The following is an 18,293-nucleotide window of genomic DNA, read 5'->3' as shown; positions in this document are numbered from 1 at the left end:
AGGTGGCAAAAAATAACGTAACTGATAGAAATAACCGGTTACTGAGAAGTAACGGTTACTGCGATAACCGTTCCTCTGATTCTGGCAGTTATTTCAATAACTGTTTAGTGTCAACAGTGCCTCGCGCCATCTGTTGACCGAAGGTCGTACTGCGCATTTGGAAGGCGTTCTATAGACCATGGGAATAACTGAGACTGCGCGCCATCTGTTGATAAGAACTGTGTACTATTTCGTGGGCCTTCATTACTTTTAGCATAAACAATTAAGTAAAGTTAATGTCCGAGCCGTGGCTGATAGGAGCTGCAGTACAGGCATTAACAAGTACGGTCGTTCCCTTAAGCCACCGCCTTACGTGTTCATTTTCTTTTTGTTCTTCATTTTGTGTTTTGGGATCATGGTGTTTTTTTTTTTTGTTTGTTTTTTTTTTTTTTTTTTTTACTAGCTTGTCCTCACCCTAAAACCCCCAACTTCCCGCAGTTGTCCCATTGGTTTGATTGTATTTTTGGTGGGAAATGTTATTGTATTATTTATATGTATCTTCGTGTTTGTTGCCATGTGTATGTAGTGACGTCATGGACACACTTAAAATAGTCATTTCCGGCATATTGATGACTGGTGGAATCAGACACTTCTGTATCAAATAGTCTTTCAAACACACTGTAAACTGTGCCTTATCTGAAACCAAGTTTTTAATGGTTGCTGACTTGCTGGCAGTTTATTGAAAATGCGTGTTCCTGAATATTGGACCCCGTTTGGACCATAGTAAGTAATTTTAGGTCTTTATGTAGATTGCTGTTCCCATTTCTAGTACTGATATTATGTATTAAGCTATTGGTTGGAAATACTTGTAACAAATTTCATTAAGGAATAAATATACTAGGAAGCAGTGGTTAGAATACAAAGTTCCTTGAACAGGTTCCTACATGATGTTCTTGAATTGATACCACAAACGATTTTTATTACTCGCTTTTACATGCGAAAAACTTTTGCTACGTTTGATAAGTTAACACAGAATATGCTCCCTTATGAAATAATAGAATGAAAAAATGTGGTATGCCCTTCCCAACTGAATTTATTATCGAGTTGTAGTCCCAGAAATGTAACACTGTCAACCTTTTCGATCTGCATGTCTTCATATGTTATAAACATGCTGTCGCTGGAGAAATCGAGCAGTTTGCAAATCTGACATAAAACTTGGATTAGCGTACTCACACTTTCCCCAATAGGACTAGCTTTTACAGCACAGGAGTAAACGAATCTGTCAAACTACGTATATTTTTTGTTGTATTACAAGGCTGTACACTTTATTCTATTATGTGAGCAGCACAGGAAATTAAGCTTCGAATTTAACCTACAGTACTCAGTTTACATATTACTTCATACTTAAAAGCGCACGTTGTTAACATTTTACTTAAACAGTGCTTTGGCGAAGTTCCGCGTACTTTCTGTCGCAGCTGCGAAGATAATATTTCTAATAGCGACCGATAACCTACAAACATATAATATGAAACACTAATAATCGTTCTAACATCAACTAAACTGTACCCGGAGTTAATAAGCTAAGGTTATGACACGATTCATACGACATTCCTGCTATTTCTCACTACTCGCAGTTATACTGATAACTAAACTGATGGATTCCAACTATGTCGTTATTTAACTGTCGGAGTATTCGGTATTCGCTAGCGAAAAAAAACTTGGCAGTTATTAATAACGGTTAACGATAACGGTTATCAAAGAATAACTGGAACTGTGATAACGGTTACTCCAGAATAACCGTTTGGCCCACCTCTAATCGTTTGGCCTACCTCCAAATTTGACGTCCAGTGGGAATCGACCTTAAATCGATCATTTTATCTTCACGGGATGAATCAATTAAGTTGATATTCAAGATTCTGGAGTACACCCGGACTTACATCTGTCGATGACACTATATCGAAGATAACTTTCTATGTATTTCCTACCAAGAAATGCTCATTACTGTCGCAATTTTCACTTGATAGCCCATACGCACGTACTCTTGATAATGAGCGTAGGCATGACAATGAGTCACATCCTTTAAAGAAATCGGTCAGGAAAGAGTATAAAATACAGAGGAAACAATTCAAAGAATTAAGACTTAATGTTTGTCCACTGTAGACATCATATTAAAAATAAATTTCTGTGTTCAGTCATTTTGTGCACAAATTTATTTGTAGTTAAATGCGACGCGACCTGGACACTGGCTGCTGTACTTATAGGACTTTGTAGTGATGTTTGCAAAATCAGAGCTATATGTTGTCGATATTTTACAGTTGGTACCCTATGCCATGCGAGTGAAGATGTTATCCATGGCTGAAAATATAAAGGGCGCGAAAGTTTAGATAGAAAGTCGTTTTTGAGGTTTGACATAGTGCTCTGTATTTCGAAGATGAGTAATAAATTCAGAATTGAACAGAAACAGCCGAAGATAACAAGTGTAAAACTTAGACGTGAACTTACAGCAGCGCTTATGCAGACGGAGCGTAGAAACAAACGAGATAATATTTTTAATAAGCAGAGACTGGCTGGTAGTGAAGAAGAAACAGAATCAACGGAAAGGCGTAAGTATGGTCCAGTTTTTTTTTTTTTGTGTTTACCCGTCGACAAAATTTCAAACCATTTTTTTTCAGTTCGTTGGTCATTACGTATTTACGGAAACGGTGGCGAGTGCTGCAGTAATAGTGAACATTACCGAAATGTTAGAGATATAAGTAACTTGTTAGTATAATTCCTTTGTTTAGGCCTTGGCTGACTTCCTGCCCTATTCTCACCTTATCCTATGTTGTTAATGTTTTATGTTTGTGTGAATCACCTAAAACTTGCACCACAAATATTGCAGAAATGGGAAGTGCTGTTGTTACGCAGTTTTCACATAATGGGTTGGAAGTCAGGCGCTCATATAGTTAGCAATAAACAGATTGTATTAGTACTTAGAAAGCATATTTTCTGTCCAAACATCCACTTTTTCAAATGGAACAATGTCATTTGACGTTAACAAAATAAGTGTGGTAAATTAGAATGTCTGTGGTGCTTGTTATAGGATTCTATTGAGAGTTGTTTGGTATCTCTTATTTTGAAAAGTTACCAAAACAGATACTTGTATAATACCTGGGTCAGTCCAAATGAAGTGGTACAGAAAAAATTAAGTTGGGTGCTTGACCATATTTATGTATTATGTGATTGCCTTAGAATTGAGAAGTTCAAAACAGTTAAACAAAAAATTACCTTTCACCTTTACTGAATGGCAGCCATTTTCGTTTGTAAGCGCGCGACGATGTTTCAATTTAGAGACGTTAGCAAAAATATGAATATCTAAGCATTGGGTTAAGTTACAACATTGCAGTTGACATGACTGTTTTTAGAAAAGTGTCCTCTACAACATTGTCTATTACACAAAATACCCTAAATTCAAAAATGACCTACAAGTTTGGTTTTCAAATTTTTCAAAAATTTACTTTTTGCTCTCAAAAATAACAAACAAGGGGTGATTCATGAGAGTATTTTTTTTTTCCTGTAGTTACACATCATACACTACTAGCCTCATATAGTGCAAGAACACTTACAAATGTTTCTTTAATTTTTTATGAATTTTTGAAATTTGAAAATTTTCATTTTTTGTGAAGTTTAGTGTTAGTTATCTCAGGTGGGACTGAATATAAAAATGATTTTTGCACAGTTTTTACACCTATATGATAGCAATGTACTGTAAAAATTTCAACATTGATATCTGACTGTGAACAAAGATATGAATTTTAAAAAATGAGATAATTCACATTACTCTACAACTGATCTTATGGCTGTTGCCTATTCATGTGTGATATTGGCAGGGTATAAAAATTATTTTTGAACTAAGTTACTGAATTATAAACAGAAAGTGGAATCATCACAGAAATTAACATTTATATTATTTTGACATAGGCTACTTAAAATAAATATTTTCAATTAACAACCTTCGAGACACGACTGTTCCTAAACCTGGTAGTGAATGTTAAGCACACTTATTTCTTCAGACAGCATCTGTGATATAGAGAAAGATATCCCAGTAGCTATTGTAAGTTAAAGCACTGAAAGCTTCCTTAAAACATTTGTCACTAGTAGATTTCTGGAATGATGTTCTTGGTCCAGTAAGGTGATAAAAAATGCACAAAAACATAATTGTTTTCCAAACTACTTCTTTCAACTTCTGCAAGCCACCAATGTCTGTCATACGCACATTCCACTATATCATTCAACGTTAAAAGACAGAGGTGTAATTTTACTGCCACAATGATCCTCATAAATTTCGGTTTCTTATGTTACATAGCATCGAACTAAGTTTTCTGCAATACCAAGCAGTTTGTGGAAATGCCTTGTCTTTGTATTGCTGTACAGTTTTCAAATCTAGTTTGGAGTGTTGTTTTCATATGCAGAACCACTTCTTCTTTCTTGATCAGAAAATAGGTAATCCCTCTTAATATTATCCTTTCAAAAGACATACATGTCCTGTACTGTGAGAATTTTGTCTTTGTGGGCTGGCTTTACTTACTTCTTGTTTTGTTGGACCTCGTACCCCATCACATGCATTTTTACAATGGCAAGATGCAAAAAAGTGCAATTCAGTCTCCAACCCAAAGTCTACTTTGTGGTTGCTCAGATTTGAAAAATTCTTTTTGTTATTATACTGACTGCCACTTCCATCTGGAAAGTATATCAACTTCTCAACCTTGGGAAAATTTTGTTTTAGGGTGAAGTGGGGTAAGTGTAACCATGGGGTTAGTGTAACCACGGCTTATGGTGCCTTAAAGAAGCTTTATTTTGACCTCTGACATATCACACATGTTAATTTACTCCTTTTTTTTTTTTGTTACATTTAACCATAAGTTGTCAAATCTGACATAAATTGGTAATTAATTTTTGAACTTGAATTGACATCTACATTTTCACTCTGCAAGAGAGTGACATGCTCAGAATTTGGTGGTCCGTCATTTTTGCAGTTTTAAAGATAACTGCACAATTTTTTGGTTACAAACTAACCTTTGCATGATAATTTCAAATATGAGATTAGTTTTACTCTACTGAGAAAGCTCTTGACATGCCTGGCATAGTTACACTTACCCCAACTTTTTCCCATGTGGGGCAAGTGTAACCAATCGGCTGGGGCAAGTGTAACCAGGAGGGTTACACTTGCCCCAAACAAACTTACCGGAACATATTTATTTATTTAAGCTGTAACCTTGTTTTTGCCATCACACTAGATCAACTAAACTGGCCTTCCTGTACATATGGATACCAGAATACCTGAGGTGCTGGATTTGTAGGGCTACTGAGTTTGTGAGAGATATATTTTATTTTTAATTTTTAAACCACGTTTCCTTTTATAAAATGACACAGAACTATAAAGAATGCCACCATTTCAATTACAGTACAGTATGTGAAGCATTGTTTGACTGAAAACGATGTTGAGCATGATAATTCAGCCTGCAGCCAATGGATGTAGCAGTGTTTTAAGAGTGTGAAATCTACTTGGGACCAAAAGTTAACTCATCACCAGAGACATATCAAGGGGTAAAAATCAGCAAACGTGACTTTTCCAATCTCCTCACTGCTGTATGGAATGAAACACCACCTGAATTGTTGAAAAGTGGTTTTCGAAAAGCAGGAACATTCCCTTACAGTAGAGAATGAATTGATAAAACAATAATGAAGCCATAGACTGTGTGGAAGCTACGTCTCTAACAAAAAGTACTCAGGTTTTTGGGAAGCTTCCAGCTGAACAACCTCCAGAATTTTATCGGCCTACATCTACTGAGCCCTGCAGTTCTCCCAGTATCGGAGTTCTTTCTCACGCATTCCCGAGCTAACCAATGTTTCATTATGTTCTGGAACTTCTGATTTGTCATTTGAAAGCTTATTATTGGAAACAGTCAGACAGTGTAGTCCCACTGGTAAAACAAAGAAGAAAAGGATTGCACCAGGAGCTGAAGTTACCATTTTTCAAGATGCCATCTATAAAGAAAAAGATTTTAAGGAAACAAGAATAAGAAGAAAGCAAAACAAAAAAGCATTATCAGCATAAAAAAGGGCTTGGTAATGAAAAGTAAATCTTCCAAACAAAGTGCTGTTACTTTATCTGAAATGGCATCTCAGAATGTTGTGGGAAAAAAATCCCTGATTGCTCATGTGGGTAACAAGAAAAAAAGACTGGAAGTTGAATCAACAAGTGAAGAAAGTGAAACTGAAGGAGGCCTATCTTTAATAAGTAGTGATGAAGAAAATGGGACCATAATAACACTGGACGATCTCAGGAAAGAAATGATAAACTGTGAAGAAGAAGAAGAAGAGGAGGCAAACATTTTTGAAGCCAAAGATAAACTTACAGTTAGAAACTATGTTGTGGTAGCTTTTGCAACAAAATGTAAGAAAGTTCATTTTATTGGCCAAGTTACCAAAATTATTGATTTAGGAGATCCAGAAGTGATTTTCCTCAGATGCAAAAATAAGACAAAGCATGGCACCACATTCTACTGGCCTGATAGAAGAGATGAGATGGAAGTTCCATCCTCTGATGTCATTTCAGTGCTGCCCGAGCCTACTTTGGGTCACAAGGGAGACCTGGGATTTGGTGTTACATTTGATTCACACAACATTCAGTGACTAAATAGTAGTTAGGGCCTAAGTTGAATTAGGGCAGTTTAGCATTAAACACAAATTGCCAACAACTTTAGTTCAATTACGATGAAAAATAATAGAAAGTGAATTTTTCTTGTCTCTTAAGACTAGATATGTTATTATTTTTGTTAATTGCTTACTAAAGAAAAAAATATTACTTTTGTAGAATTTAAACTTATAAATTACTGGCCTAAAACAAAAATAAATCATCTATGATGCATTCTGTTTGTTTTTTATGGTTTAGGCTAACACTTATTTTTTAGTTTAGCTAACATTTTCTGTGTATTTCATAATATACACAGAGGCGTGTGCAAAAAGTTCATATCTTGAGTAAAATTTAAGATATTTTAATAATTTAAAAACCCTCAAATTCAGTTAAAATTGGGTAATCAGGTCACTTACCCCAAGTCTCTTTTACAATGCTCTGTATGGGTACAACAATGTGGGGTTACACTTGCCCCGAACCATGGGGCAAGTGTAACCCCACAACACAAAATTTTGAAAACAATTATTTGACCATATAATTTTTTTTTTTTTTCAAAAACAAAATGTGTATTGTTTAGAAGTGAATAAGTCAAACTTTAAGCATGAGAAATTTCAAAATCATATCTTAAATAACAAGTTGGCAATTTGGTAAGTTGAACTATGCCAAAACGTGGTTACACTTACCCCACTTCACCCTATGTAATTTATTCCATACTTTTGTAACACATGTACAATCAAAGTGCTGTGCTCCAAGAAGTCACTTAGAATGCAAATTGAAGAACTGCAAACTTCGTCTTTCTCATTTTTCAAGTAGAGAATAAATGGATCAACTGTTGCCTGGTCATTGACCCAGTGGTACTCTTGTATTGCATCCTGAATCACATGTGTAAAATTTTTGGCAAAATCAGATGGCACTATGTATTCAGTTTCATGAAGTTGTCCTTTTTTGTGCTTCAAAAACTTACTTTCGATTTTAGAAATATAGTGGTGACATTGAGTTTTTGTATATTAGCAATTACAGATTCCAAGTACTCTTCCTGAGATTCAACCACTGTTACCATTTCTGCCCTGTTAGTTGTGACCCACTGTTTGAAGGTAATACTGTATGGCATTTCCTCATCATATTCGTGAAACAATTCAACAATGGTTTCCTTACCACAGCATTTATTACACAAACCCATCCTGCAGTCATAACTGTTAGTATCACAGACCATTGAATGTAGTAACTGTTTGTAGCTAAGATCACTGAGTTTTGCACCCGCAATCATCAGTTTGACATTTTGATGATATTAACACACACATATGGAGTGTGTTCCTGAGGATCCAGCCAAAATACACCACTTAGGGCGGAGGTCACAAAATTCTGACCTTCCAATTTTGCATTCAGGATGAGAATTTTTTGAAGCTACATAATTTAAATTTGACAGCACGAGTCGTTTCTGCTTTGTTACTATAACTTCATCTATAACAACTCTTTTGCTGTCTTTTCAACCTGGGCACATTCTGCTGGTTTCATCATCTTCAAAAAAACTGCTGTATCTTTTTAATTGTTTCGTCACTTATACCTACTCCATTCTTCTTTCCTGAAACTGGAAGAATGCCTTGCTCTTTCACTAATTTTCGGGTTAGTTTAACCAAACAATGAGAAATGTTGAATTCATGAACTATTTTTTTTCTCTTGACCATGAGTCAGGGAGCAAACTTAAAATTTTAACTTTTCCTCTTTAGATGTCGCTGAACATTTAATTTTTAATGTCTCTATTAAGCTCAAAGATTCAGTGTCAGATGATGCTGGTGGAAGGTTTTCTTCTTCTTTAGAAATTATGTTGGCATCTGTATTATTAAAGCACGATTCCAAGTCTCTTCTAATTTTGTCTGAAATTTGTCGTACATTATTTTCAATAGCTGCTTTTCTTTTTCTGCTACTTAATTTTATTATTTTTGAAGCAGGAGATACATCTAACTTAGAACAAGCAAAATCCAATATGCTAACAGCTTCCTTATTAGGAATGTAAATGTCATTAACAAGGTTACATGATTCTGGTTCTGGATTCACAACAAATATTTTTGAGTAAAAATTTGGGCACAGGGAATTTCCAGGAATCACGTTATGTTTCACTTGGGAAGCTGTTTCACTCTCACATAACAAGGACAAATGTTTAAGTTTTATTTCCCTCGGACCTTTAGTAATAGGCTTTTTATGAACTTTAAGTGGGTCACAGCGCTTTCTTCCAAAAATGTGGTTGTACTTCAGGATATATTACTTCTCATGATACTCACACACTGATGTTACAGAAGAACTTACTCGAAATTTAAACAAAGTTTGTCTAACTTCATCAAAGTCATTGACATTTTTTCAAGTTTCTTGAAACTGAACCATAAACTGTTTTGTGACACACTTCGCTTGCTATCTGTCCAACAGAGCACTGTTCATCCATGTTATTGCACTCCAGTTACACTCTGAAAATTACGAATCACACATAGAACAAAGCATGTAACACATTCTGCACTCTCGATGAAGTATGTACATCCACTCTAACAGAGGTTTCAGAACAGACTGACAACAATGCCACACCCAGTAATAATGTACTTCTTTATTGACAGTAAACTTAAACGTAAATGGGCATTTTTATTACCATAGAACAAAAGCAAAAGCTCCTCTTGTTTAATTTTTCATTATTAAAAATAAATAAATGAATATTGGTTGATAGTGTTAACTAAATATGTCACAATTAAATTTTGTTACAGTGAAACAATAAACCATATAAATAGGCAACAGCCATAAGATCAGTTGTAGAGTAATGTGAATTATCTCCTCATTTTCAAAAATTCAAATCTTTGTTCACAGTCAGATATCAATGTTGAAATTTTTACAGTCCGTTGCTATCTTATAGGTGTAAAAACTGTGCAAAAATCATATTTTTATATTCAGTCCTACCTGAGATAACTAACACCAAACTAAAAAAAAAATGGAAAATTTTCAAATTTCAAAAATTAATAAAAAATTAAGGGAACATTTGTAAGTGTTCATGCTCTATATGAGGCTAGTAGTGTATGATATCTAACTAAAGGAAAAAAATACTCTCATAAATCATTCCTTGTTTGTTATTTTTGTGCCTAAAAAAGTGGATTTTTGAAAAATTTGGATACCCAACTGGGAGGTCATTTTGACTGGTTATTTTTTAATTTAGGGTATTTTGTTTAATAGACAGTGTTGTAGAGGACACTTCTCTAAAGAACAATCGTGTCAATTGCAATGTTGTAACTTACCCAGTGCAGAGATATTCTAATTTTCGCTAATGTCTCCAGACTGAAAAATCGTCGTGCGCCTACAAATAAAAATGGCCACCATCCAGTAAAGGCACAAGATATGGATTGACCCACCTGTGGCAGCACGCACCGAAGACCAACTTAACTTCATATAGTAGTTATATGGAATCTGACCAGTAACGAGACAATTGACCATCGCAAGTTGTGTTCAAACTTGCCTCTGGCAGTGGTAATACATCCTTCCAGTCCATTATGGAATGGCTGATGCACACATGCTTGCATTTCATGGATGTGACAGAGCAGACTGCAGTAATATGTCAATGCGTATTATCAGGTGTAGTTGGTACATACTTGTAGACATTGTTTTTCAGCTTTCCACACAGGAAAAAAAAGGCTAGACATCAAATCTTGTCAGTGAGATGACAAAGATACATGTCCTGTGCGTCCAGTGCAAGGATTTGGAAAGTGTCTGTGAAAACATGCTGTAATACTTCATGTGCTATAAGCTGAACAACCATCATGTTGGTACCATAGGTTCCTCCTAGTCTGCAGAAGAATATCCTCTTGCGAGGTGGTCTGTTTAGAGGCTACGATACTTGTGCACACGCAGTGTTCAATCTATGAGAAATGAGGTTATGAGCTGGTGGTTCACTATCCCACACCACACGTTTACACTCCATGGATGCCGATGTTCCATGGGATTGTCAATAAACCAATAGTGAATGTATTGGTGGTTTACCTGGCCATGATTGGTAAACGTGGCTTCATCACTAAACAAGATACATCTGGAATATAAGTTGGCACAGCTCTCATAATAGTTTCTATGTAGCTCTTGATGGAGAGGGGTGTGGTAGTGATGGAACTTATGTCAATGGAGAATGCGTTTGACCCTTGCTTGACTTGTGCCACTTCTTCGTGTGATTTAGCGGAAGCTAACATGCGGATCAACTGCAACAGCAGCAAAATCATTAATTTCCCATTCTTCTGTCTTGCTTCTTTCCTTCTGTCATGTTGCCTAGGTGTTACACTACATCCTTCAAGTAACTTGTTGAAGAGGCCGACAAAAAATATGAGAGAGTACAAAACGAACAAACAAACCCCCTGGACTAACATGGCTATGGGCAGAGTATTTCTGCCACGAGGTGTGTATAGCCCAACTCATTGCCGGTTCAGTGCCGCCTTTAGGGACCTGGCTTGTTCTGTTCATCTGCAGTAATTGTTTATGCTAGTGCTGTTCCATTTTTTACAATGGCAAGTTTAAGTGAACAATGTGCAGTCATGAAATTTTTTTCTATTCTGTAAAGATGCTGCTGAAACGGTTTGAGTGTTGAAAACAGCTTACCAAGATGATGCCGAGGAAAACCTCAAGTTTAAGAGTGGTTTTCTCGATTTAAAAATGGCGACAAGTTGATTAATGCAAACCTCATTCTGTATGTCCATTAACTGCTCAAATCGATGAAAATATTGGAAAAATTAGAGAGGTTGTGCTCACAAATGTTCTATTTGGAAGTTCCATAGGACACAGTTAAGTTATCCTCGTCACCAGTTATAGTAAGTGGAATTGGACACAACCCAGAGACTCTGGGGCCGAGAACATTGCTGTTGTCTTTCTGTGGTTTTTTGCAAATCACCATCAGTGATGAACAAACAGCACAGACAGCATGACAGAATGACAAGGGTAAACTAAATTGAGAGCCTAGATGTAGCAATATCAAGAACCAAGCAATGCTGAGTACAAAGAACGATATGAAGCACAGTCAGAACATGACAGAGATTCAGGAGCCAGCGTTGCTAGGTCTGTAGTGTGGTTGCCAGTGCCAATAGGCTGGTGTGTGGGGTGTAGCCCACACCTACTGCTGAGACAGCAACAGCAGTGCTTGGAAATATTAAGAATGCCTGCCTCCTGGTGGCTGTTGCCTCGGTCCATGTAGTCTGGTGTGTATTTGAACTCAACAGGATGTTTTTGCCTCGTGAAACTGACAATTTTGGAACAAGTGAAAATATTTTGTTTACAAGTCAAATCTTTGGCATCTGTTAGGGAATATTACTTTTACATAATTGAAAGTAATATAATCGCTAACACCAACAGTATTTAGTAGCAGACTAAGCAAACAGTTAGTCGGTGAGCCATGGATGGCCTTGTAGGTCAACAGTTCTCGCTATTTAGTGGCACACAGCATTAGCAAATAGGATTATTTTGGAAAAATTTTGTGTGATGGAAAGCTGTTTGCTATTAATAAATGGTGTTTAATTCAATTTAACTTCATAGTGGAAGAAACCTTACTCATTGTAGTCAGTATTTAACAATGGCCTAAGTTCACTAGATAGGAGAAGGAATGTAATTAGGGTAATCATTAGGGGGAATAATCATCTCAGTATGTATCAATGCCTATATCATTGCACATGGTGTTAATGTTACACAGTTTATGGAATTAGCAAATTGAAAACTGATAAGACATGTTTTCCATCATTAACAATATCGCTACCAAGTTGCTCTGTATTAGCCATTTTAATATAATTCACTATAATCACCATTTGTTACAACTGTGGGCCATACATACTCTAAAAGTTCGTTTGCAAATTCATAATTGTTAATACAGTTGAGTTTCTTTCATATTCACTCATAAACACTGAATTCAGTTCTACATGAAGTGTCACTATTACAAATAGTAATAACACTCACTGTGTGGAGCAGGAACTAATTGGCAGTTATTGTGCCAACAATACGAGCCACATTTTACTTCAGTCCAACTTCCAACTAATACTTCCAGTCATAAAACTTTCAAACTTCAGATCGGGTTTAAAACAATCTAGTAGCATGTAACATGCGTACTACTATTTCAAGAGTACAGGAGAGAAGTGAAGTTAACATCTTCATTGCAAAGTTTACTTTGTAGTCACAGCAAACTTACAACTGGATGCGACTACAAGACTTTTGGTCAGGTGAATACAGGGTTATAAATACAAAATCAAATAGGGGTAATGCAGGAGTAGGTTTAATAATGAATAGGAAAACAGGAGTGCGGGTAAGCTACTACAAACAGCATAGTGAATGCAGTATTATGGCCAAGATAGACATGAAGCCCTCGCCTACTTCAGTAGTAGAAGTTTATATGCCAACTAGCTCTGCAGATGATGATGAAATTGATGAAATGTATGATGAGATAAAATATATTATTCAGGTAGTTAAGGGAGACAAAAATTTGTCATGGGTGACTGGGATTCGATAGTAGGAAAAGGAAGAGAAGGAAACGTGGTAGGTGAATATGGATTGGGGCTAAGAAATGAAAGAGGAAGCTGCCTGGTAGAATTTTGCACAGAACATAACTTAATCATAGCTAACACTTCGTTCAAGAATCATAAAAGAAGGTTGTATACATGGAAGAACCCTGGAGATTCTAGAAGGTTTCAGATAGATAATGTAATGGTAAGACAGATTTAGGAACCAGGTTTTAAATTGTAAGATGTTTCCAGGGGCAGATGTGGACTCTGACCACAATCTATTGGTTATGAACTGTAGATTAAAACTGTACAGAGTTTCAGGGAGAGCATAAGGGAACAATTGACAGGAATGGGGGAAAGAAGTACAGAAGAAGAAGAAGAATGGGTAGCTTTGAGGGATGAAATAGTTTTGGCAGCAGAGGATCAAGTAGGTAAAAAGACGAGGGCTAGTAGAAATCCATAGGTAACAGAAGAGATACTGAATTTAATTAATGAAAAGAGATAATATAAAAATGCAGTAAATGTAGCAGGCAAAAAGGAATACAAATGTCTCAAAAATTAGATCGACAGGAAGTGCAAAATGGCTAAGAAGGGATGGCTAGAGGACAAATGTAAGGATGTAGAGGCATCTATCTCTTGGGGTAAGATACATACTGCCTACAGGAAAATTAAAGAGACCTTTGGAGAAAAGAGAGCCACTTGTATGAATATCAAGAGCTCAGATGGAAACCTAATTCTAATCAAAGAAGGGAAAGCAGAAAGGTGGAAGGAGTATATAGTGTGTCTATAGAAGGGTGATGTACTTGAGGACAGTATTATGGAAATGGAAGAGGATGTAGATGAAGATGAAATGGGAGATATGACACCGCGTGAAGAGTTTGAAAGAGCACTGAAAGACCTAAGTCGAAACAAGGCCCCGGGAGTAGACAACATTCCATTAGCACTGCTGTTGACAGCCTTGGGAGAGCCAGTCCTGACAAAACTCTACCATCTGGTGAGCAAGATGTATGAGGCAGGTGAAATACCCTCAAACTTCAAGAAGAATACAATAATTCCAATTCCAAAGAAAGCAGGTGTTGACAGATTTTAAAATTACCAAACTATCAGTTTAATAAGCCATGGCTGCAAAATTCTAACACGAATTCTTTACAGACAAATGGAAAAACTGGTAGAAGCCGACCTCAGGGAAGGTCAGTTTGGATTCCATAGAAATGTTGGAACACGTAAGGCAATACTGACCCTAAGACTTATCTTAGAAGAAAAATTAAGGAAAGGCAAACCTACGTTTCTAGCATTTGTAGACTTAGAGAAAGCTGTTGACAGTGTTGACTGGAATACTCTCTTTCAAATCCTAAAGGTGGCAGGGGTAAAATACAGGGAGCGAAAGGCTATTTACAATTTGTACAGAAAGCAGATGGCAGTTATAAGAGTCGAGGGGCATGAAAGGGAAGCAGTGGTTGGGAAGGGAGTGAGACAGGGTTGTAGCCTCTCCCCGATGCTATTCAATCTATATATTGAGCAAGCAGTAAAGAAAACAAAAGGAAAAATTCGGAGTAGGTATTAAAATCCATGGAGAAGAAATAAAAACTTTTAGGTTCGCTGATGACATTGTAATTCTGTCAGAGACAGCAAAGGACTAGGAAGAACAGTTGAACGGAATGGTCAGTGTCTTGAAAGAAGGATATATGATGAACATCAACAAAAGCAAAATGAGGATAATGGAATGTAGTCGAATTAAGTCGGGTGATGCTAAGGGAATTAGATCAGGAAATGATACACTTAAAGTAGTAAATGAGTTTTGCTGTTTGGGGAGCAAAATAACTGATGATGGTCGAAATAGAGAGGATATAAAATGTAGACTGGCAATGGCAAGGAAAGCGTTTCTGAAAAAGAGAAATTTGTTAACATCGAGTATTGATTTGAGTGTCAGGAAGTCATTTCTGAAAGTATTTGTATGGAGTGTGGCCATGTATGGAAGTGAAACATGGACGATAAATAGTTTGGACAAGAAGGGAATAGAAGCTTTCAAAATGTGGTGCTACAGAAGAATGCTGAAGATTAGATGGGTAGATCACATAACTAATGAGGAGGTATTGAATAGAATTGGGGAGAAGAGGAGTTTGTGGCACAACTTGACTAGAAGAAGGGATCGGTTGGTAGGACATGTTCTGAGGCATCAAGGGATCACCAGTTTAGTATTGGAGGGCAACGCGGAGGGAAAAAAATCGTAGAGGGAGACCAAGAGATGACTACACTAAGCAGATTCAGAAGGACGTAGGTTGCAGTAGGTACTGGGAGATGAAGAAGCTTGCACAGGATAAATAGCATGGAGAGCCGCATCAAACTAGTCTCAGGACAGAAGACGACAACAACAACAACAACAACAACAACAACAACAGTAATAAGTTGTGAATTCTTTCTTTAAAGTTTTTGTTTTGTATCATATGGTATTCTTCCATTCAATCCTTTGTTTGTGATAAGCATTAGTATTTACATAACATTCCTGTTAATCAACCTGTCAATAGTGTAAATTTTGTTGTCAGTAGCTGTCATCACTGTCAGGATGACTGATTTTTCTATTTCTTTGTGCAACAAAAGGGTGTTCGTTATGGGTTCTATAATTGGGGTGTTACACAGCCCCACACCTACTTTGGGACTGTTGGCCTCCCACCCACTGGGCACATTGATCTCCACCTCCTAGCCAGAGACAAATCACCTTCCTCTGGCTTCTCTTGCGAGTAAGGGGTCCCTCGGGACACTTCCTTCAGAGTTCTTCTAGTCTGCAAATGGACTCTGTCTCTCAAAACACTTCCTTCCATGGCTTCTGCTGGTCTACAACTGGATGCCAGCCAGTGATTGAAGGAGCCACAGGCTGCTGGTCGCAGGACTTCGCGATCATCATAATTACCTGCAACTAAGTCAGAGAAGCCCTCACAGGGATCCAAATTCTCTAAGAGGAGGAAAGATAAGTAGTAGTCCTCCAAGGAAGAAGATATTCTGGTGGCCCGCACCAGCAGATCCTGTCTGTTTCGCACCTGCATCCGAGGCAGACATTCTGATGGGCCCTGGGTCACACCACACATTGGAACCCATAACCTATGTATTTTGATGCCTTAATTTCTCGGCCAGTGGGAGCAGATGACCCTGCGGTATAACTTGCCTCCTTGGTCCCTTCATGGTCTCACAGTACATAGACAACATTATTCTCCAGTGAAATTGTAGTGGTTTTTTCCACCACCTGGCTCAGCTGCATCATCTTTTAAGCACTTCCCCTGCCTTCAGCATTGCCTTTCAGGAGATTTGGTTCCCAGCAATGTGCACTGTAGCCCTTCTTGGATACCAGGGATGTCATAAGAATTGTGCTACCTGTGATAAGGTGTCTGGAAGAGATTGCACGTAACTTCTAGACATGATAGTGAACTTGTGCCTTTTAATACCTTTGGATGCTGTGGTTGTTCGGATAAGGGCATTTGAGGATATTACCATGTGCAGTGGTGAAGTGTTTTGTAACATACTGTTTGCATTGGCTTCTCAGCTTCCCCCACCTTTCCTAATCTTGGATGCTTACAATGCCCATAATATTTTGTGGGTTAAAACTAAGATCGCTGGCTGTGATAAAGACCTTGAAAACTTACTGGCACAGCTTGATCTTTGTCTCCTGAATGCTAGTGACCCCACACACTTCAGTGTGGCACATGGCACTTTCTCAGCCATTGACCTGTCCATCTGTAGCTCTTGTCTTCTCCCATCCATTCACTGGTGAGTAATGACAACTTGTGTAGCAGTGACCACTTCTCGATCTTTCTGTTCCTCCCTCAGTGTCACTCCCCTGGACATCTACCCAGATGTGCTCTCAACTGTGCTGACTGGGGTGCTTTTGCCTTTGCTGTTGCCCTTTGCTCTTTGGTGCATGGAGATACCAATTAGGTAGTGCAGACTAAAACTGCAGCCATTCTCTTGGAAGCTGATGCAGAGATCCCCTGTTCCTTCCCAGCCCGATTGAAGACGGTACCTTTGTGGTCATCAGAAATCACAGAGGGCATTAGAGATCATAGGTGGTCTCTCAAATGCCATAAGTGGCACCCATCAGTGGAACAACTCGTTGCCTTTTAAGCAGCTATGTGCACAGGTCCACCACCTAATAAAATGATGAAAGTAAGACTGCTGGGTATGGTACGTTTCAACCATCAGACCCTGTGTCTCACCTTTGCAGGTTTGGACTAAGATCAGACATCTCTACTGATACCAGACACCAATTTAATACTGGAAGGCAGCGTGGAGGGTAAAAAATCGTACCTTGAATCGTGCTGTTTACACTGACCCAGACACTGCCGCTGAACATTTTGCTCTGCGTTATGTTAGAGTTTCAGCAAGTGACATTACCAACCTGCCTTTCATGCCTTAAAACAGCTGGTGGAACGAAAGTAATTATCTTTTACTACGCACCACCTGGAGCCGTATAATGCTCCATTCACTGAGTGGGAATTCGTCAGTGTCCTAGCCCACTTCTCTGATAAAGCTCCAGGGTCAGCCTGCATCCACTGTCAAATGATAAAGCACCCATCTGTGGACTGTCTTACCATCACCACCCTCTTATACCCCAAAGTTGATTTGTTAATTTAAAAGTAAGTTAATAATTTGTGCAGTTGGTCACATTTTCACAGTACTTGGCATACTGAGTTAGTTACACACTGCAGAGAGAGGTAGCAGAGGTAGAATGTGAGTTAGCCTAACTGTTTTCATAATACTAATCTTTTGTTCTTCTTCTTTGTTGTAGGCTCATAGTCCATTCTAAAATGTAGCTTTTCATACTAGTCTAGAGGATGCTTGGGCTCATTTAGTTAAGTAATATGAACACTGGTGTGCATTCTGTAGTTGGACACACACATTTTGTCATTTCACTTCAGAACAGCATAAACCATAGTGCTAACACAACACACACAACTTGTACTCCATCCTCGTACTTCCAACTCGTACCACTCGCTGCTCAAAAGACAAAGATTTACCTCTAACAATATGTGCAAAATCAACTTTGAAATATAAGTTTCATAAATAAAATACAAATAATTGTGTATCACTGCTTATCCTTTTGAGAAGTCCAGAATCATAATTGTAATTACGTTGAGCATTTATGTATGTTGACGTTT

General features: G+C 37.6%; 1 protein-coding gene across 2 annotated transcripts in view; it reads left to right on the top strand.

The window, feature by feature from the left end:
• The first annotated feature begins 628 nt into the window (after nucleotides 1-628).
• Nucleotides 629-18,293, top strand: part of LOC126252107 (disks large-associated protein 5-like) — a 175,636-nt gene continuing 157,971 nt past the window's right edge. Inside the window, exon 1 of one of the 2 annotated variants that reach the window (XM_049952970.1) lies at nucleotides 629-762. Coding sequence is in view for 1 of the 2 variants with exons in the window: in XM_049952969.1 (XP_049808926.1) it covers nucleotides 2,411-2,582 (172 nt within the window). In the remaining variant the exon portion in view is untranslated. Of the gene's footprint in view, nucleotides 763-2,299; nucleotides 2,583-18,293 lie in introns of those variants that run through there. The other variant, XM_049952969.1, reaches the window with a different exon arrangement.

This window comes from Schistocerca nitens, chromosome 4 (assembly GCF_023898315.1).
Source record: "Schistocerca nitens isolate TAMUIC-IGC-003100 chromosome 4, iqSchNite1.1, whole genome shotgun sequence".
In the NCBI taxonomy this organism is placed as follows: domain Eukaryota; kingdom Metazoa; phylum Arthropoda; class Insecta; order Orthoptera; family Acrididae; genus Schistocerca; species Schistocerca nitens.
The sequence above is the reverse complement of the archived record's forward strand: the minus strand, read 5'-3'. Positions and strand labels throughout refer to the sequence as shown.